At 43.9% G+C, this 21,811-nt stretch overlaps 1 protein-coding gene across 3 annotated transcripts in view; it reads left to right on the top strand.

Annotated features, from left to right (window-relative positions):
• The first annotated feature begins 956 nt into the window (after positions 1-956).
• LOC149437641 (NACHT, LRR and PYD domains-containing protein 12-like) overlaps positions 957-21,811 on the top strand; it is a 65,222-nt gene continuing 44,367 nt past the window's right edge. Inside the window, exons 1-7 of one of the 3 annotated variants that reach the window (XM_089660805.1) lie at positions 957-1,176; positions 4,976-5,114; positions 5,318-5,395; positions 7,959-8,119; positions 12,497-12,668; positions 14,015-14,080; positions 18,642-20,346. In XM_089660805.1, the coding sequence (XP_089516931.1) occupies positions 5,362-5,395; positions 7,959-8,119; positions 12,497-12,668; positions 14,015-14,080; positions 18,642-20,346 (2,138 nt within the window). In that variant the 5' untranslated portion in view covers positions 957-1,176; positions 4,976-5,114; positions 5,318-5,361. The remainder of the gene's footprint in view (positions 1,177-4,975; positions 5,115-5,317; positions 5,396-7,958; positions 8,120-12,496; positions 12,669-14,014; positions 14,081-18,641; positions 20,347-21,811) is intronic. The other 2 variants (XM_089660804.1, XM_089660803.1) reach the window with 2 other exon arrangements.

The following is a 21,811-nucleotide window of genomic DNA, read 5'->3' as shown; positions in this document are numbered from 1 at the left end:
GCGAAGGTTACATGACATGGAGCTCCAATCCTGGTACAGGGCCGGGCTGCACATCGGCAAAGCACAGAGCGGAGAAGTGGGCTCACCGGCCTGACTGTGCTGTCTGGAAGGGGTTACCCGGATCACAAGACTGGCCGAGCAGAATTCTCTTGCAGTTACAGGGAAGGGACAAACCATTTCCCACTGATGGGGGCTTACAATGATCAGCTTTTCTTTATTTTCATTATCCATATGGAGTATTCCCTGACCTCCGATGTAAGGGGGACCTTCCCTGACTATCAGTCTAATGGGGCAGTCATTAGCCCTTGCTATCAATGTAAGCGAGGATTGATAATCATCATGTGAGGTCCCGATCATGTGATCACTGATTGGCCAATCAGTGATCACATGAACAAGAGTAAACATGATGTCACTTCCTGACATCATCGCTTACTACGAGTGAAATCCGTGAATGATCACAGATCACATGGTACAGGGCCATTCACAACAACCTTGTACCATGTGACAAGCTGTGACCAATCACAGCTCACACAGTATTTCTCAATGGCTGTAGGAATGCAGCCAGAGAGAAGGAGAAATGATTGCTTTTACAGCCTTTAAGTAGTACAGTGTCACCATAGGGTGCTAGGGTGACAGTATGTTAAAAAAACAAAACAAAACCTAAATAATATAAAAAAAAAAGTAAAAAAAATTCAAATTTTTGTTATAACCTAATCTGGGTTATTTAGTTATCTTTTTAGTAAAATAAATAAATACATTTTGACCAAGATTTATGAAGAAAGATTATTTATTTGCAACATTTTATAAGAAAAACACTTTTTTTTTTTTCTAAATGTTTGGACTTTTTCATTTGGATAGCATTCATCTTTAGAATTCACCGTCCATAATAAGGTGTTTTGTGGTGACATGTAATGTGTAGAATATTACCGTTTTTTTTTTTGTTTTTTTTCTATAACTTTCTTTTTTGCAGACCTGGTGACACCTTAGACCCATTACCTATCTATAGGAAAGCATGCAGTAGATCCGGTAATACAGGAAGATGAAGACATGAAAATCTTCTCCATTCCTGCAAAGTTGGGTTTGACTCTCAGTTGAAATTTCTCCTTTATCCAGCGGTGGGACAATAATGCACCCCGGACTGCTGCACCAGCTACTTGGGCCGTGAAGGCCACAGAGGTAAGTGCACGAAGGACTGGGGTGGGGTGGGAAATGGGGTACTCTTCAGTTTTTTTTTTAATGATGGTATGTTTATTGAGTTAACCAAGCCATAGAAACAAAGGGAAGTCAAAAGTCAATATCATCCCAATATACATGAGATATGATGTTGTAAATCACGTAAAGCCAGGGCAGGGGCGGACTGACCATATCGGGGCCCGGGGTCAGTAGGGGGCCCCATGAGATGCCTCTGGTACATTTCATAGGCTGTTTTGGGTGTGGTTTGAGTGTGGGCAAGGACACAGGCCCCCATGATCCCCTCTTGCCCGGGGACCCCATGAGTTGCCAGTCCGCCATTGGGCCAGAGGCGTATTTACCACAAGGCAAACAAGGCATTTGCCTAGGGTGCCATTTTTTTAGGGGGGCGCTGGAAGAAGGGACATATGCGGCATGGGGACTAGGTGGGATCCGAGAGAGGCTGTGGGCTGCTTGGGGTATGCAGAGCCCAATTGTTGTTCTCGGGGATGACCAGAGCTGTGAAGGTGCGTGTCTCTCTGTCGCCATGGGGGGGGTGAGGATGTTAGTGGAAGGCTCTCCCGGGTGGGAGAGAATGGGGCAGGTGTATTGTTGGTCACTGTCAGGATCTCTGTTGGGGTCAGAGGTGTATTTAGGCTTTGTGCTGCCCTAGGCAACACAAAAATCGCCCCCCCTCCACAGAGAGCCTGACACCAATGAACACCGCCCCCCCCCCCCCCCTTCATGGAGAGAGAGAGACACTGGTCCTCACAGCTCTGGACATCCCCGGGAACAGGAGACAGGGCTCTGCATACACCATCATGCAGCCTGCAGCCTCTGTCAGATCCCAACTGTTCCCCATGCCACATGTGTCCCTACTTCCGGGGGGGGGGGGGGAAATGCCGCCCTAGGCAAATGCCTTGTTTGCCTTGTGGTAAATACGCCCCTGGGGGGGGGGGGGAGGGTTGGGGAGGGTCTGGTGTTGGCTGGTGTCAGGCTCTCTGCTGGGGAGGGGGCGTCCGATTTTTGTGTTGCCTAGGGCAGCACAAAGCCTAAATACACCACTAGTAATAGAATTCACAAGGGGGAAAATGAGCAATTAAAGGAAAAGAAAATCCAGAGGTAAGAGTGTAGAAACATAAGAAACACGCCAGGGGCATATATTCAAGCAGAGCTTTGAAAGGGTTCATGTTAAAAAGAAAAAGACGGATAGGGCAGGGAATCTAAGAGGAAGAGGGAAGACCGTATTCAGACCGGTCCCAAATCTCCCTTACTAAATTGCAAGAGAGTATCGGCCACAGTGGCAGTAAGGTATTCCATTCTCCTAACATCGGCTATAATATTCAAAAGCTGAATTCGAGATGGTGGTTCAGTAGACGGCCAACACAGTGGGATGGTCCTCTTTGCACCTAAGAGGTTATAGAAAACCAAGCAGATGTACTGATACCTGAGAAAGGAAGACCCAACGAGTATTGGAGAGGGTCTAGTGGGAAGGATGTATTGAAGTAGAGACAATACAATTGCCCAAAAAAGGTTGTATCCAGGAACAATGCCAGAAAATATGATAATGGGAACCTATTTCATGACCACCACGCCAACACGGCTTGGAGAGCAATGGGTTGTGACGGTGGAAGACCTCCCGTGTTGTATACCAGAACATCAATCGTTTGAAGGTTGTCTCTTTCTGTTACACGCGTCATGAAGTCATCGAGGTAGATGCCCGGATCTTCTCCCAGTGGGCGAGGCAAATGGTCTGTTGAAGGGTGTGTACCCATCCACTCATATAACCAGAGGGGTTGCTTCATGAAGAATTTTATATATATATATATATAGTAGAGATACCAGGTGCAGCTGGCATGGACCCTGGGCACACACGTATGTAAATTTCGTGGGCCTGTCCAGGGTGAATGAAGTAGACAAAGAGAGAGAATAATGTCCAAACTGGAGATAGGAAAAAAACATGTTTAGGTCTTCTGTAGGTCCTCAAAAGTATGTAATCTACGGGATGCAGGGTGTACAAGATGGCAAAGTTATAAAAGAGTCACTTGGGCCCAAGGTAGCGTGCGATGTCCGAACTGCGTCCATAAGACAGGCAATCCGGGATAATTGGGTCAATAAGGATCATGGACGGGGGAGGGCACAGTGAGTAGAGAGAACACCTTTTGGAACATTTCTTTGTTGTTAATCTTTTTTGGACAGAAACTCACGAATAGTCCGTTTTGTTTCTTGCATTTCAAATGTTGTGTTCAGAATAAATTGTTATATTGAATGATGCTATTGACTGCTGGTTTTTGTTATATACTTTTGGTTTTTAATTTTTTGGGGTGGGTTATAAATGTTTTGGTTGTTACCAGTGGCGGACTGACAACTCATGGGCCCCCCAGGCAATAGGGGATCATGGGGCCCCTGTGTCTTTGCCCACACTCAAAGCACACCCAAAAAAGCCTATAAAAAGGTACCAGGGGCATTTCATGGGGCCCCCTACTGACCCCGGGCCCTCGGGCAGTGCCCGGGTGCTCGAATGGTCAGTCCGCCCCTGGTTGTTACTTCCAGTTCAAGCCAAATCTGACATTCTTCTCCTACATGTAAAAATCATCATTTCTTTAGCTAGAAAACTACTTAGAACCCCCAAACATTTTATATATACACGGCTCAAAAAAATGAAAGGAACACTTTGAAAACCCATCAGATCTCAATGGGGAGACTTTTCCTGCTGGATCTCTTTGCTGACATGGACGGGGTGATGGGTGAGGAACGTAAGGACGCCCCATCGTTTGATGGAAATGAAAATGATCGACCTACAGAGGACTGAATTCACAGACACCCCGAAAATCAAAGTGAAGAAATGATGCAGCAGGCGAGTCCATGTTGGTGAAATGTCATTGCAGCAACTCAGAATGGTCCTCAGTGGTCTGTGTGGCCCCCACGTGCTTGTATGCATGCCTGACAACGTCGGGGGAGGCTCCTAATGAGACCACAGATGGTGTCCTGGGCGATTTCCTCCCAGAACTGGACCAGGGCATCACTGAGCTCCTGGACAGTCTGAGGTGCAACCTGGCGGCGTCGGATGGACCGAAACATGACAACCCAGAGGGGTTCTATTGGATTTAGGTCAGGCGAGTGTGGGGGCCATTCAGTGGTGTCACTTCCTTCATCCTCTAGGAACTGCTTGCATACTCTCCCCACATGAGGCTGGGAATTGTTGTGCACCAGGAGGAACCCAGGACCCCCCGCACCAGGAGGAACCCAGGACCCCCCGCACCAGGAGGAACCCAGGACCCACCGCACCAGGAGGAACCCAGGACCCACCGCACCAGTGTAGGGTCTGACAATGGGTCCAAGGCTTTCATCCCCATACCTAATGGCATTCAGGGTGCCATTGTCTAGCCTGTAGAGGTCTGTGCGTCCCTCCATGGATATGCCTCCCCAGACCATCACTGACCCACCACCAGAACGGTCATGCTGAACCATGTTACAGGCAGCAGAATGTTCTCCACGGCTTCTCCAGACCCCATCACGTCTGTCACATGTGCTCAGGGTGAACCTGCTCTCATCTGTGAAAAGCACAGGGCGCCAGTTGAATTACTTTTACAATGTGCAGCTGCAGCGCTGACCGAGATATCACTCTTCCCATCCAAGGACGTATGGATATGTCCTATGGACAGGAAACGGTTAATTCTGCTCATCCGTTCTTCTCAGGGAATGCGATTATTTTAGTTCTTATTTGTCAGTTCGTTTTTGAGGGGCACAATTATGTGAGTAAAGATTTTTTTATATTTTTATATATATATTTTTTATATATAAGATGCCTGTGATTGGACAGGACAGCGAAAGAAGAAGCAGTAATGAGCGCATCTCTCCGTCACTCTGCTCTCTCCTCCTATCGGCGAGCTCCTCATCAGCACATTGACAGATTGGCTTCTCCTGCAGGAGGATAATATCAGGTCAGATTTAGGCACTTCCACTGTTTCTATATAAAATACATTTATTAATATATGAATGTCAACAGAATTGCATTCGTTTGCACCCTTTATATCTGCATGGATTGAGAAAAGTCTGTTTGTCTCTGGTTAAGCTTCGGATATCTTACATCTTTGGGGGGATCTGGACAACATATACGTGATTAGTTATATATCTCTGTATTTAGGTGTTTGCTGGAATTTGGCCGTAGAAGAACGAAGAGCAAGCGAAATGATGAACTGGTTGAGAACATTGTTCAGACCCGGTAATCAGAGATCAGTCACTGTTTGTCTTTTATTGATATGATCAGTTTTAGGGAAAGATGACTAATTATATGAAGCATCAAATACCAAATATTCATCCGTTTAAAGTGTTCCTAAACCCCCAACAGTACAATCAGTCTGTAGATGCAGTAAAGCATGCTGGTTATACTCACTGTGGAACCTAAGGGGTTAATCCTCTGCATTGTGTAAAAACAATGTTTGATCCTGATCGCTCTGTTCCTCCCCTTGTTTAAGCGACCACCTCTTATCTCCTGAAAAGACAGACTGATCCGTAGGCATTTTGCACATGCTCAGTTTGGTGTATATTGCTCGAGAAGTTGTTTTTTTTTTTTTTTTCTTGGGGGAGTGCATGTGATCAGCACAGGGCCAATCAGCACTGGTCAGACAGAGGTCAGGGGTTCTGCATCCTCCTAGAGCAGAAAGAAAACTCCCCCTACATGCTTTAGCTAGTGCTTGGCTGGACACTGATAGAAGCCACAAGACTGCTCTATACAGCTGATGAGAAAAGGTATTTAGCAGTTTATATTTACTAAAATAATTGCATTTCCATGTTCTGTGTACAATAGCAGAGCGGATATAGTGAATGTGGGGTCCGGGGAGAGCGGATATAGTGAATGCGGGGTCCGGGGAGAGCGGATATAGTGAATGCGGGGTCCAGGGAGAGCGAATATAGTGAATGCGGGGTCCGGGTGCTGAACAATGCAGAATACTCTCTTCAGCGTTCTCTTGTAATGCCCCGATAAGAAAATCGTATGGAAAGTTTCACGGAACCGCCGATCGAACGATTTTCCTCTTCGTTGATGAGCGGGATGTTTTAACCGATAACGATATCGTGAATGAAAAAATCCGGTTGAAAAACAGTGAAAAATGTTGTCGTTTGGCATGCGAACGACCGATTTTTTTTTTAGGCGGCGGTATGACGGTCGTAAGAAGGTCGGAAAAAATCTATCAAGCGCTATCATGCATGAGCGGAAATGGAAGATGACCCGGATTTTTATGTCCGAGGAATCTACATAAACACGAATGGAAAAATCCAAATGTTAAAAGTAGATCGGCCCAATGAGATCATGAAACCAGAATTCTGCAGATTATATTTTATGTATCACTATGTATATAGGTTATGTAATATACGATATTCTACTCATTGCTGGCAATTGTTATGTATATCGCTCGTTCTGGGCGGCAGGGCGCTGAACGCTCGTTCTGGGCGGCAGGGCGTTGAACGCTCGCTCTGGGCGGCAGGGCGTTGAACGCTCGCTCTGGGCGGCAGGGCGTTGAACGCTCGCTCTGGGCGGCAGGGCGTTGAACGCTCGCTCTGGGCGGCAGGGCGTTGAACGCTCGCTCTGGGCGGCAGGGCGTTGAACGCTCGCTCTGGGCGGCAGGGCGTTGAATGCTCGCTCTAGCTGGGAGGTCGCACACACACCGTAACACTTCCACTTGTGCAGAAGACGTCAACACTACGTATTGCCAGACGAACGATTTTTTTTTTTAGATTGGTTAATGTGGGCCACGATTTCGACCAACGAAAGAACGCCTCTCGGTCGTCGGATGACCGATTGGTCGATTTTCTAATCATCTATTCCACCTTAACGCGGAGTTCCACTCACCCTGTCAAAAAATAAAAGTCAGCAACTACAAAAACTGTAGCTGATGACTTTTAAAAAACAGCCACTTACCTGTCCCTCAGTCCCGCCGTGTGTCCCCCACAGCCTGTTTCACCGACTGTCCTGTATTCCTGGAGGCCGGCATCTTCAATGTGGCTTGCGGCTTCACAGTCGGGTACCCACTGCGCATGCGCGAGTAGGACTGCGCTTCATGAATGGTCCTGTAGTCTTCTGGGACCTGTCACGTGTCCCAAAACACTACAGGGAGGGAGGACACCTAGGCGATCGGACCGGAAGTGGGAGCGGGTACCTGTCAAATTCAGATACCCGCTGCCCCCCAAAGGTGCCAATCCTTAATGGGCAGCGGTGGAGCAGTCCTTAAAGCGGGAATGTCCCCTTTTGGGTGGAGCTCCTCTTTAAGTCCATAGGGGTCTTAGGTCACTCCCCAGGGGGCGGGTCCTTGACACCCTGGGCTCACAGAAAATGGGATGAAAGACTCTAGACAGCATTCTACCTGGGAAGAGAGCAGTGCCATCTAGTTGTGAAAAGGAAATACTGCAGGGGACATTGGTGGAGATAGGTTTAGTATTGCAGCCAGAAGCGTGTTTTATAATAATAAAAAAAAAAAATTGTGTGTGTGTATGTACAGTATATATGTGTGTGTGTGTGTGTGTGTGTATTTTTAGTTAGCCTTTTTATTAATCTGTAGTTAAACAGTTCAAAGTTCAAGCTTAGTAAATAGTTAAAGCTCAAAGTTCTCAGCGAAGATTTAAAGCTGGTTAGCTTTGATGCGCAAAAATAATACTCCCGTTATAGTGATTCTCCCCTCCAGCACGCCTTTCCCGATTTACAGAGGATTGATCCAGTGAGATAAACATCCATGCCGGATATTAATTCATATCATTTATAGATCAGAAAATGTATTTGTGTGTTTTTCTAGAGGAAATCAAAAGTTTCCATCATCAGCTGTCTGCATACGACGATCCTTCGCTGAGGAGAATATTCGAGTATTACAGAGATGATCAGATCTACATCCTGGAGAACCTGAATCCTCATGCCGTCCTGGTAAAATTAAAATCTCAGAATGTCTTAAATACGGAGGTAAGAAAAAGATATTTCTAAATTACTTACAGCAATATATGTAAAGGAGAACTCTCCGGCAATAGCTATAAACATGGGTTACCCCTGTCCTTTAACCCCTTGATGCCGATCGCATGCAGATATGCGGCCTCACAGAACTGGGCTTTTTTCGGTGGGGCCACATATTTGCGTATCTGTCTTTGTGCTGGGAGCGCGCCGCACAGCGGGCTCCCAGCACAAATTCCGGGGTGTCACTGAGAGCCCCGTTGTAATGACCCAGGACTCCCGATTCCGTGTCACATGATCGCTGTGATAGCCTCTGATTGGCTATCACAGTGATCAGTCACTGTACAGCCCACCCCCTTGTGTTTTTTTTTTTTTTTCTCTTTGAATGGAGGAGGGAGATACAGTGTATCATTATATACATGATATTATACATTGTATCTCTCTCTCTCCTTTCATAGAGAAAAAAACAAAACAACTGTTAAAAATAAATAGGCAAAAATAAAATAATAAAGAAAGAATACCTAGATCATTGTTTGATCTAGTTCAGTGCCAGGCTTAGTGTTTGGGTCAAAGGTCAGTTTTTTTAACCACTTCCAGTCCGGACACTTTTACTCCCTTTCCTGTCCAGGCCAAATTTCAGCTTTAGTGCTATCACACTTTGAATGACAATTGCGCCGTCATGCAACTCTGTATCCATATGGATTTTTTAGCATTTTTTTGAGACCGATAAAACTTTATTTTGGTGGTATTTACTCACCGCTCGGATTTTTTATTTTTTTGTTATATAATTGAAAGTTCAAAAATTTAGAAAAAAAAGTGTTTTTTTTCTTATAAAATTTTGCAAATAAATAATATTTCTTCATAAATCTTGGCCAAAATTTATTCAGTTATCTTTGTAGTAAAGAGAAATAACCCAAATTAGTTTATAACCAAAAATTATAATTACATTTTTTTTTCACATTTTAATTTTTTTTTATATTATTTTTTTTTTTAGCATATTGTCACCCTAGCAGTACAGTGTCACCATGGTGACCCCATGCTTTTTTTTTTTTTTTTTTACACTGATTGCTTTTACACCCATAAAGGCTATAAAAGCAATCATTTCTCCTTCTCTCTGGCTGCATTCCTGCAGCCAGTGAGAAATACTGTGAGAGCTGTGATTGGTCACAGCTTGTCACATGGTACAAGGCTGTTGTGAATAGCTCTGTACCATGTGACCTCTATGATCATTCACAGATTTCACGTTCACAGTAGTAAGCAATGATGTCAGCAAGATTGTAAGCCCTAGTGAGCCAGGCCCTCTGTGTCCTCTTATACCAAATTGTATTGTAACTGTAATGTCTACCTTCATTTTGTAAAGCGCTGCGCAAACTGTTAGCTCCATATAAATCCTGTATAATAATAATAAAAAGTGACATCTTGCTTACTACTATTCATGTGATCACTGATTGGCCAATCAGTGATCACATGACTGGGACCTCACACAGAGGTCCCGTACAGCGATCGATGTTCCACTGTGTCCCAGGGAGCGCACACAGGCTGAAAATGCGGGCTCCGTTTATGAACGGCAACCCGCTCCTGCATTGCTCATGTCTGGCCGTTTATATACATGGGAAGAGGTTAAGGACTTTTGTCCAAAACCAGGCAAGCATAGGACAAGTCCACCACACATGAAGGACGTCTCCCGGATTAGAGCATCCCCTGAAACAGGTTTCCGGTATATCCTTTCATTGTTATAAATACTCTTCATATCAAAGAAGCAAATGAATCTTATTATATCACAAATCAGGGAATAATTGCACCTAGAAAAATGTACCGTTCCTTGTATAACTAATTTAAATAGTGCATTGTTTGTAAGTGTGTATGTCCTATGAGGTGGTTTATATAGTGTTTTATATTTCAGTTTATACTCTGTTATAATAAGACTTCAGAAATATGATAGAGGAGTGAGTGTGTAACATTATGACTTCACCATAGTGTTCTACGATATGGCACCGTATAGACTTCACAATCATAAAACATACTTACATTTAGACAAAAAATCATTTAAATGCCCATATAGACTACAATATACTTTATGAGCTTCAATAAAATGAGAATGTTACCTTAGCAATGATGGCCATACTGGTACATCATCCATTATGTTATACTGTGGCTTTCCACGTCTTAAAGTCTCACATCCATAACCCCATATACATATCAGACATGATACTTTCTTCCTGTAGCTGCATGTCAACTGGGGATAAGCAGAAAGTGTTGATCAACTTGATTTTGTAGTGAAATTGACAATACATATAGATAGAGAGCATACTGTAATAGGATATTATTATTATTATTCAGGATTGATTTAGCGCCACCAGTTTGCGCAGCGCTTTACAACGTGAGGGTAAACAGTACAGTTACAATACAATTGAATACAGAAGGAATCAAAGGGCCCTGCTCGTTAGAGCATACAATCTAAAAGAATAGGTATAATCACCTCAAAAATCACACTTTTTTGCGGTCTTTTGTAAGATATACTATACATATATACAGTGAAGGAAATGTGTATTTGATCCCCGGCTGATTTTGAACATTTGCCCACTCACAAAGAAATGATCAATCTAAAAATCGAATGGTAAGTGTATTGTAACACTGAGAGACAGAATACAACAACAAATTCAGCAGAAATGCGTCTAACAAATGATGACAGATCTGCATGTTCATGAGGGAAAGAAGGATTTGATCCCCTATCATTCAGCAGGATTTCTGGCTCCCAGGTGTCTTTCATACAGGTAACAATTTAGATTAGAAGAAGTCTCTTAAAGGGAGTGCTGCTAATCTCATTTTGTTACCTGTATAAAAGACACCTGTCCACAGGAGCAATCAAACCATCAGAATCCAAACTTTCCACCATGGCAAAGACCAAAGAGCTGTCCAAGGATGTCAGGGACAAGATGGTAGACCCACACAAGGCTGGACTGGGCTACCAAACTATGGCCAAGCAGCTTGGTGAGAAGGTGACAACAGTTGGTGCAATCATTCACAAATGGAAGAAACACAAAACAAGTGTCAGTCTCCCTAGGTCTGGTGCACCATGCAAGATCTCACCTCGTGGAGTGTCAATGATCATGAGAACAGTGAGGAATCATCCCAGAACTACACGTGAGGATCTTGTCAATGATCTCCAGGCAGCTGGGACCACAGTCACCAAGAAAACAATTGGTAACACACTACGCCGACAAGGACTGAAATCCTGCAGTGCCCGCAAGGTCCCTCTGCTCAAGAAAGCACATGTCCAGGCCCATCTGAAGTTTGCCACTGAACATCTGAATGATGCAGAGGAGGACTGGTTGAAAGTGTTGTGGTCAGATGAGACCAAAATCCAGCTCTTTGGCATCAACTCAACTCGCCGTTTGGAGGAGGAGGAATGCTGCATATGACCCCAATAACACCATCCAACTGTGAAACATGGTGGTGGAAACATTCTGCTTTGGGGGTGTTTTTCTGCTAAGGGGACAGGACAACTGCACCGCATCAAAGGGACGATGGACGGGGCAATGTACCATCAAATCTTGGGTGAGAACCTTCTTCCCTCAGCCAGGGCATTGAAAATGGGTGGTGGATGGGTGTTCCAGCATGACAATGACCCAAAACACACAGCCAAGGCAACAAAGGAGCGGCTCAAGAAGAAGCACATTAAGGTCCTGGAGTGGCCTAGCCAGTCTCCAGACCTTCATCCGATTGAAAATCTGTGGAGGGAGCTGAAAGTTCGAGTTGCCAAACGTCAGCCACCAAACCTTAATGACTTGGAGAGGATCTGCCAAGAGGAGCGGGCCAAAATCCCTCCTGAGATGTGTGCAAACCTGGGGGCCAACTCCAGGAAACGTCTGACCTCTGTGATTGCCAACAAGGGATTTGCCACCAAGTACTAAGTCATGTTTTGTGAAGGGGATCAAATACTTACAGTATTTCCCTCATGAACATGCAAATCAGTCATCATTTGTTAGACATTCATTTCTGCTGAATTTTTTGTTGCTATTCTGTCTCAGTGTTACAATACACCGAGCATTCGATTTTTAGACCAATCATTTCTTTGTGAGTGGGCAAACATTCAAAATCAGCAGGGGATCAAATACGCATTTCCTTCACTGTAAATCAGATCTGTTGTCTCTCTCTTGCCTGCAGCTCTGGTAGTGTCCTATTGCATCCTCTGGTATTGGGAGAAATGAAAAAGCACACAGAGGTCAGGAAGAATTCAGACATACATTGGCAGTACCCAGTATAACTTCCTTGTAACAAGATTTTCTTTTCCAAATGGAGTGTTCAAAGGACCCAGAATTATTTTTAACAAACAAATTAAAGTTACGTTTTATCTGCAGACGTAGAAGAATAATAAAATATATTTTCCAGAAATACCTGTCAATGGAAAAAGACCCGCCTTCCTTCTCTCGCACCTTGTTACAAGATATTCAGGATCAGGGAAGAGAAGCTGTGATCGGACTCTGGGAATGTCTCTATGCACTACGGAAAGATCATCCTCATCCTAATTTATTGGCCGTTCTGGATGAGATCACACAGACAGGTAACAGGACTAAAAAGTTCTCCTTTAGAGTCTAGCATCAAGTCAATGAAACTCCTGGGATATTGATCTGGTCAGGTGAATAGCAGAGGGGGTTGTTAATCAGTTTCAGCTGCTTTTGGTATTAATGAAATTAACAGGTGCACTAGATGGGCAACAATGAGACAACTCCCAAAACAGGAATGGTTTCACAGGTGGAGATCACTGACATTTTTTTTCCCTGCTCATCTTTTCTGACTGTTTTTCACTAGTTTTGCATTTGGCTAGGGTCAGTGTCACTACTGGTAGCATGAGGCCATACCTGGGCCCTACAGAGGTTGCACAGGCCGCCGGCCTTTCCACGCACAAGACCTTTAATAGCCTCCAGTCTTAGTCCATAGGGTTCAATATTGAGTTGACCGGTCTTTCCACACACATGAATTTTAATGGCCTCCAGTCTTAGTCCATAGGGTTAAATATTAAGTTGGCCCCGCCCTTTGCAGCTATAACAGCTTCAACTCTTCTGGGAAGGCCGTCCACAAGGTTTAGGAGGGTGTCTATGGGAAGGTTGGACCATTCTTCCAAAAGCACATTTGTCAGGTCAGGCACTGATGTCGGGGGAGGAGGCCTGGCTCGCAGTCTCCGCTCTAATTCATCCCAAAGGTGTTCTATGGGGTTGAGGTCAGGACTCTGTGCAGGCCAGTCAAGTTCCTCCACCCCAAACTGGCTCCTCCATGTCTTTATGGACCTTGCTTTGTGCACTGGTGTGAAGTCATCTTGGAACAGGAAGGAGCCGTCCCCAAACTCTTCCCACAAAGTTGGGAGCATGAAATTGTCCAAACTGTTGCCTTAAGAATTCCCTTCACTGGAACTAGAGGGCCAACCCAACCCCTGAAAAACAACCCACACCATAATCCCCCCTCCACCAAACTTTACACTTGGCACATTGCAGTCAGGCAAGTACCGTTCTCCTGGCCACCGCCAAACCCAGACACGTCCATCGGATTGCCAGACAGAGAAGCGTGTTTGGTCCCTCCAGAGAACACGTCTCCGCTGCTACCCATTCTTTCACCAATGTTTGTAGAAGCAGTCTGCATGTCTAGGGGATGGATTGTATACACCTGTGGCCATGGAGGGGATTAGAACACCTGAATCACATGATTTGGAGGGCAGGGACAATACGTTTGGCAATATAGTGTATTTATATATGGACAGAATATGGAGACTTTTACTCTGACCTGGTAAATGTAACATAGGATTATCTTTATTCTGCTTTTCAGACATAAATTTGATGTGTAGTTTATTGTATGTGAAAGGTCAGCTTCAATCATACATGACTCAGACCCGTCCTCTTCTATTCCTTTCTATAGGTGATCACCTGGTGGATCAGGTTTTGCTGAATGAATTCGGACACTCTTTGACTCCAGAGCTGAGAGGTAAACAAAACCTGATGTGTATCTATCACATGACTCACTTGATACAAATGAAGAGTAGATATTCCAAAACCATCTCTGCGATTTATACAATCTACTCCACTGAGGGCTGCTGGATCTAACAAATTATAATTATTAGTGACTATAAGGCTCCATGTACACGGGACATGGGACACTTCTAAACGATGGAAACTGCTGGAAAACGTAGGTCAAAAAACATCTGTTTAGCCGCGTTTATGCGCGTTTATGTTTAGAAGCATTTCTTAAAGATAACCTCAGGAGACCTTCCAAAATGCCCAGAATGCACTGAAAAACAGTAAAAAATTAACTATTTCAGACATTTTGAGAGAAATAGAGCAGAAGCAGAGAGGGCAGTATTTGTTGAGATTAGCTGTCTTTTTTTTGTGCTGTTTGGATGTGTTCCAACTGTGCAGAAATTATTGCAGCAAAGTCTAACATATTTTCTTTCATGAGAAACCTCAAAGTACGGTGTACCGGGTCCGATGGAGTACCGGGAAAACGCTTTGCATGCATTTTTCATGATGGAAAAAGGCTCTGGACAGCATCTGGAAATGGAAGAGTTAAAAACATTTTCCAAACGCAAATGATTATAAATGCGGTTAGCCGTGGAAAAAAATCTTATTTTTTTTGCTAGGAAATTACTTTGAACCCCCAAACCTTATATATATGTATATATTTTAAAGCAGACACCCTAGTGAACTAAATGGTGGGTGCTGCACTTTTTTATGTCCTATAGTACTCGCGCAGCATTTTTTCAAACGCAAATTTTTTTACAAAAAATACACTTTTTTTTTTTTTTGCTTTTAATGCACAATAACACAATATATTGGCCAATTATTTGGTAAAATATAAAAGATGATGGTATGTCGAGTAAACAGATACCAAACAAGACATGCTTTAAAACTGCGCACTCCTTGTGCAATGGCGACAAACTGCATACATTTTTAATATCGTAGGTGACCCTTTAAAAGCAACCGCTGTTTACATACCAACACGGGGCCAACACTTGCGCACACAGTTACACGGGGGCAAGGGTGCTTTAATTTTTTTTTACCGCTTTTATTGTTATCACAGGGAATGTAAATATCCCCTGTGACAGCAATAGGCAGTGAGAGGTATTCTTTTATGAGAAATCTGGGGTCTATCAGACTCTACATATCTCCTCTGCTATACATCATCTGATCTCACCAAGATCGGCGTGATCAGATGCTTTGCCAATTTAAAAATGGTGCTGTTTATTTCCGGTGAAACTGAAATGATGAAATGCTCGTAGCTTCTGGTTTCTTAGACTATAGAGATGATTGTCACCATCAGGGGCGGAGTGACAACTCATGGGGCCCCCGGGCAATAGGGGATCATGGGGCCCCTATGTCCTTGCCCAAACTCAAAAAAGCCTATGAAAAAGGTACCAGGGGCATCTCATGGGGCTCCCTACTGACCCCGGGCCCTCAGGCAGTGCCAGAGTTTCCAATTGGTCAGTCCACCCCTGATCACCATTCCGATCTCAAATCAGCTCTGTGTTTAGCTGGCAGAAAAACCAGCTGCATTCTCAGGTTCCCCTTATGGCTTAGGACTGCCCGAGAAAGTGTGGAAGGCACCTGGGGGCGGGGGGATGGGCATCTTCTCCTGCTGCTTGTAAAAGCAATCCTGCAGCTAATTATCTACTAGGATTGCTTTTACACGAAAGCTGATCAACGGCTGAAAAAAAAACAATACCTGGATGATGCCTGCAGCAGCATCATCTGCTGCAGGCATCATTCTGGTATAACCACTCAAAGTCCAGTGATGTACCAATACGTTGCTAGTCCTTGTTGGGTATATATGATATGTTCTTTTTTTTATACAGCCTGTGCAGCCTCCCCAGGCTCCCATGCTTGGGCATATATGCTCATTTTTAACTGCGGATGAAAAATCTCATCCAACAGCACTGCACACACTGACGTTTATTCTGAGAGTAAGACCCTGTTGCTGTCAGAATAAACAGGTCAGTGCTGCAGCTGACTGGTATTCCTGCAAAGAAAACAGCAATGGTTAACAATAAAATAGTAACAATAAAACAGTAACTCAATAAAACAACTATTTTTGTTTTTTTTATTTTTTTACTTTTTTTTTTAACTTCCAGAATGTTAGGGTCTTTCAAAATGCGATAGCCAGTTTCCTGACTACCTAGCATTTTTCTAGACCCTGTGCAGATATGTGCCCTAGACTGTGTTGTGCTGTACCCTATACTAATACTCCACTAGTGTGTGGTAGCAACGGAAGCAGTCCTTGAGGCAGAGACTAGGTTGGCCAGGACATGAGGGACAAAAAAAGTGGGTGTCACGCCTAATTCCGTGTTTGCTACGGACGCAACATCTTTTTTGGGGTGCCTTTTGGGTTAGGGTACCAGGAATGGCATCAGGAAAATGCCTCTCATGCAGCCGGCTCACTTACATCTGAATTGGGGGTTTGGGCCATAGCACCTTCTGGATACTAAAGGGCCGTGATCATCTCTTCCTGGAATTTTAGGAAGGATCCACTATGTCCAGTTGCTTTGTAAAGCACAAAAGCATTATATAGAGCTAATTGAAATAAATAAACAAACACTTTTTTGTACCAGCGTCTGGCTTTTCAGGAAACGAAGTACAGCTTCATCATCTGGTCGTTGAAGTCCAGCCCTCCCAAGTTAAGGTTCTAGTTTTATACACAGAGGGGCTTTTCAACAACATCAGCTGCCGTGGCAATTTGGATGGGTGTGTCTGCGTGAATGGAAGACAAGACAAAAACATCCTGTTTTTTCTTTCCACTTCGCTGTGAGCAATTCATCATTTCTCTAGCAGGCTTTTTCGCCCTTTCTATTTACAAGCCGTTGGGGGAAGTCCCAGCGTTTAGGTCGCACGGTGCCACATGCGCCAGTTCCAAGATTGTATAAATGTGTAAATAATGGCAAGCTTGTTTAAAAAGTTTCCAGGTATAAGTGTTACTTCATATGGAAAAAGGGTGACACCAAGTCCCAAAATATCTTGCCACTGCTCCCCATGTAGTCTGGGCATCCGGGGGGCTCCACATGACTATCTTTTCCCTCGTAAATCCAAAACTTACATGTATAGCTTGTTGCCCTCTCACAGGTCTTCTACATCTTGACCCCATATCTGGCACACTTGCTGGAGAGAAATTGTTTGAATACAAGGCAGCCAGAATAATTAATGAGGGACTCATCAACGCAGATGTTTTGCTGGGGAGTATAGACATCTGCAAATTTTTGGATAAGGTGGGAATGAATTCTGTGGAGCCAGTCAAATTCAGGGTCACCTGAGGACAACAGAGTGTATTGTCGTTGAAATGCATAAATCACATTATATTCACATATCTATGCCTGGCCATGGCAGCAGAGAAAACGGGCATATGATGAATCGGGTCTGTGAACCAATACCACCGCAATTAATTTTTTTAGTAATGCCCATGTTGAGGGTAAGGTCCAAAAAAAATTTTGGACTTTAAATTCAGAAACCATAATGGGTTTCAATGCAAATGGTCTGGCAAGGTTTGGGTTGGCGGTGATAAATTCTTGTGCATATAAATTGCTTTGATCCACAATCAATCCATGCAGATCTTCTGTGAAAAACAGCTGCAAAAAATCAAGGGGAGTAGTTAAATTTGCTGTTTCCATCTGAATTCCAGGTTGGGCAGTGAATGGGGGAAGTACGGGTGCTGCAGAATTTGTGGGCTGTCAATTGGGATTTGCAAACATATCCGGAAGGACACTAGGGGCTCTATGGGTCTGTGTGCGAATTCTCAGTGGTTGCGGGACATTACTTTTGCTCGTCATCGCACCAGCTTGTACTGCACTCTCGCCATGTCACCAAGTCATACTGCAGTGCTGGTATGTGAAAGACCAGGATGTACTAAGCTGCTGGTGCTCGCCAGTTCACTAGTACTGGCACTCTGCTGCATATGAGAATCATCATGCGATTGTAATATCTCAGCAACCTGGGACCTTAGAAGGGACCTCTTCTCCATCATCTGAGCTACCTGTCAGGGTGCCGCTGCTGTCTACAGGTTTGTATTCTGAGGTGGATTCTGTCAGTGAAGCTTCCCCTTTGCCCTCATATGACATGGTCAGAATCCTGTAGGCCTCTTCACTAGTGTACTTTTCGTTGGACATTTTGGCCACTAAATTTATATGTGCGACTCACGAGAAAAACAGCACCTGGCTATCGGGACTGCTTGAACCGCTACAAAAAAAATGTACCTGCTAGTGAAAGCAGAAATCAGGTCTGATCTTGCTAACCCTGCAGTTTTGTGTGCAATGTATCAAGTTACAGTGACCTACTGACACTGCACTTGCTGGGGGAGAAGGGGGGTGAAGGGGGGGTAAGTGTAGGGGCTAAATGCAGGTGCTGGCAGGTGCCGCGGCTAATCCCGCTAACGCTGCATTTTTGGGGGACACTATACTAATGTGAACGCTGGTATAGTTTTGATATGTCATGTCCTGTTGGGGGTAAAACCTTCCAGGGGTCAAGTGGTTAACCTGAGTCATAACATTTGTCCATTATATTCCCAGATATTCAGGAAAAGCACAAACAACATCTGATGGAGAAGACTGAGACTCTAGTGGAGCATAGACCCCCAGGAACTACCCTGGAACCACAAAGATTCCCCATCAATGAGCGTTATGTGAAGCTGATTGTAGTCTCCTCTGATGAGTTCCGGCAGCGTCCCCAGAATGAGATAATACAGACCGGGGTAAAACATGAGGAATGCTTGAAGGAAACACAGACTGGACTGGAACATATTTCCCCCAATAGGCTGTTTCGCTGGGACCACCAGTCGCAATGTGTACCACGTGCAGTAATGGTGAGCGGAGTGCCAGGAATAGGGAAGACCACACTGATGCAGAAGTTTGTCTATGACTGGGTGACCGGAAAACACTACCAGAGATTTGCCTTTGTCTTCTTCTTCAGATTCCGGGACCTTAATAGACTGGGAGAGGTCAGCTTGGAGAAGATGATTCTTCAACAATATCCACATCTGGAGGGTCAGATTGGAGATATTTTACAGGATCCAGAGAGACTTCTGTTTATATTTGATGGCTTAGATGAAAGTATTCACCAAATGGATTTCAGATCAAGTAAACTGTCCAATCCAAAGCAGAGAACACGTTTTGATGAAATTGCGGTCAGTTTGGTGAGGCAGAGTCTTCTTAAGGGTTGCTCTGTACTGATGACCAGCCGCCCAACCAGACTGACATCAGTTGATAATGTTTTCCAGAGAATAGTGGAGATCATGGGATTTCTCCATGAAGACAGACGGATCTTCTTTAATAATTTCTTTGGAAATGAGGAATGGTCAGAGAAGGCTTTCCATTATGTGCAGGAGAATGACACGCTGTACACTTTCTGTTATATCCCAGCATACTGCTGGATCATCTGTACAGTGTTATCAATGTGCTTCAGAGCCCAACCAACAATCACCGATCAGCTGATGACATCATTACCCAAAACAGTGACACAACTCTTTGTGACTTTTGTCTCCAACATTCTGGCCAATCACAGCCAGAATACAGATGGTGCTCACACTGCCCGGGAACTGCTGACATCTATGGGGTGGATGGCAGAACATGGAGTCATGAATCACATGATTGTATTTGATGAGCGTCATCTGGAGTCATTCATTGTGAGAAATGATAAACATCTCTTTTCATCTTTCCTGATGGAATCTGGTCAGCCACCTGATGTGGATTACACCTTCTTACATCTCACTCTTCAGGAGTTCTTTGCTGCTTTAGTCCATTTTATTGACTATAATGCTGACAAAATACAAAAAACACTTGATGGAGCTGAATCTTATGAAGATGGCCGTGCAGAAATATTCCTCCGTTTCCTCTGCGGTCTCTCAGACTCTTCTACTAGATCCATGTTAAAGTTTCATGTGGGAGAATTGTCTGCTCAGGCTGCCAGACATGTCATCACCTGGATCCAGAAGAAAATACCAGAACAAAGACCTGACACATCCATAAGAGGCAACAGAGATCTTCTTAATGTGTTCTACTATCTCCATGAGAGCAGGAATAAGGCTCTGGTGTCACAATGTATTGGATCAAACAACATTGACTTTTCTGGTGTCCCCCTCAGCCCTGTGGACTGCTCTGTGCTGTCCTTTATCCTTCAATCCTGCAAAGAGCTAGAAGTAAATCTACGTTCATGTAGAATTCCGAGTGAGGGATTGAGGAAACTCATACCGGCTCTACACAACATCAAGAGTCTGAGGTAAATATTGGATATGATCATCACATTTCTGTGCTAAACTGGAATTGTCAGAAATTTATTTAAGGAAACACTTAGATAATATTGCACTGTTTAGTAAACTGAAGAGGCATTAAACCCCAAAACAAATATGTAATATATTACAATTTAGATGAGGTGGCTGCATCAGCCTTCTTTTTTTAGGTTTTTTCCCCCTTTATTTCACCTGGTGATCTAGCCAGTAAAACTTCTTGTCTTAGGAAGTCTGTATTCTGGGTGAAGCCGTAAAACAGACACCTCAGGACAATAAATACATAAAAGTGAAGCGCTTAAAAAGTAACAAATAATCATAAGAAAACAGTGAAAAATGTGTCAAAAAAATAGTCCATCCAAAAATAAAAGAAAAGTCCCAGAGGCTGTGATGAAACAAAAGAAATCCAAGGACCGTTGTGGTGTCACCAACCACTACTACAGAAGGCTTACCAGAAAGGCGTGACCCCCTGTTCATGAGCGGTCAATTGCGCTATGTTAAACAATCCAGAAAGCCAATCACTGGAATCCTCCTCCAGATCACCAAACAGCAGATAAGATTCTTCCCAACAATGGGCCTTAGTTAGGGTAGCTAAACCATTCAGGATGAGGCTTGGACTTGTAGTGGGAAACATGCAAAGAAAGAGCGCTCCACATAGTGTAAAGCCATAATCACATTTATTTAAAGTATGGTTGCGCTCACATGTAAGCAAACATCATTAGGCATGGATTGGCAAAAAAGTCCAAATTTTACAGTTTTCAAAATGGCCGCAAATGCGCAGTAGCGTGTGTACGTGGCTCCACCCACTCACACGCTACTGCCTCCACCTTTCTGGTAAGCCTTCTGTAGTAGTGGTTGGTGACACCACAACTGTCCTTGGATTTCTTTTGTTTCATCGCAGCCTCTGGGACTTTTCTGTTATTTTTGGATGGACTATTTTTATGACACCTTTTTCACTGTTTTCTTATGATTATTTGTTACTTTTTAGGCGCTGCACTTTTATGTATTTATTGTTGATTGCCTAATATCAGGGTTTTTGTGTTCAGCTGCTATACGTTTTACACCTTATTATTGATTATCTATTGTGGTTGTTATTAGCGCAGGTTTATATATATACAGTCAGGTCCATAAATATTGGGACATGGACACAATTCTAACATTTTTGGCTCTATACACCACAATGGATTTGAAATGAAACGAACAAGATGTGCTTTAACTGCAGACTGTCAGCTTTAATTTGAGGGTATTTACATCCAAATCAGGTGACCGGTGTAGGAATTACAACAGTTTGCATATGTGCCTCCCACTTGTTAAGGGACCAAAGTAATGGGACAATTGGCTTCTCAGCTGTTCCATGGCCAGGTGTGTGTTATTCCCTCATTATCCCAATTACAATGAGCAGATAAAAGGTCCAGAGTTAATTTCAAGTGTGCTATTTGCATTTGGAATCTGTTGCTG

Source organism: Staurois parvus, unplaced genomic scaffold, assembly GCF_062004578.1.
Source record: "Staurois parvus isolate SC_StPar_1 unplaced genomic scaffold, SC_StPar_1.0 ptg001279l, whole genome shotgun sequence".
NCBI classification, from domain to species: Eukaryota; Metazoa; Chordata; class Amphibia; order Anura; family Ranidae; genus Staurois; species Staurois parvus.
Note: the sequence above shows the minus strand (reverse complement) of the source record. Positions and strands in the feature narration are given on the sequence as shown.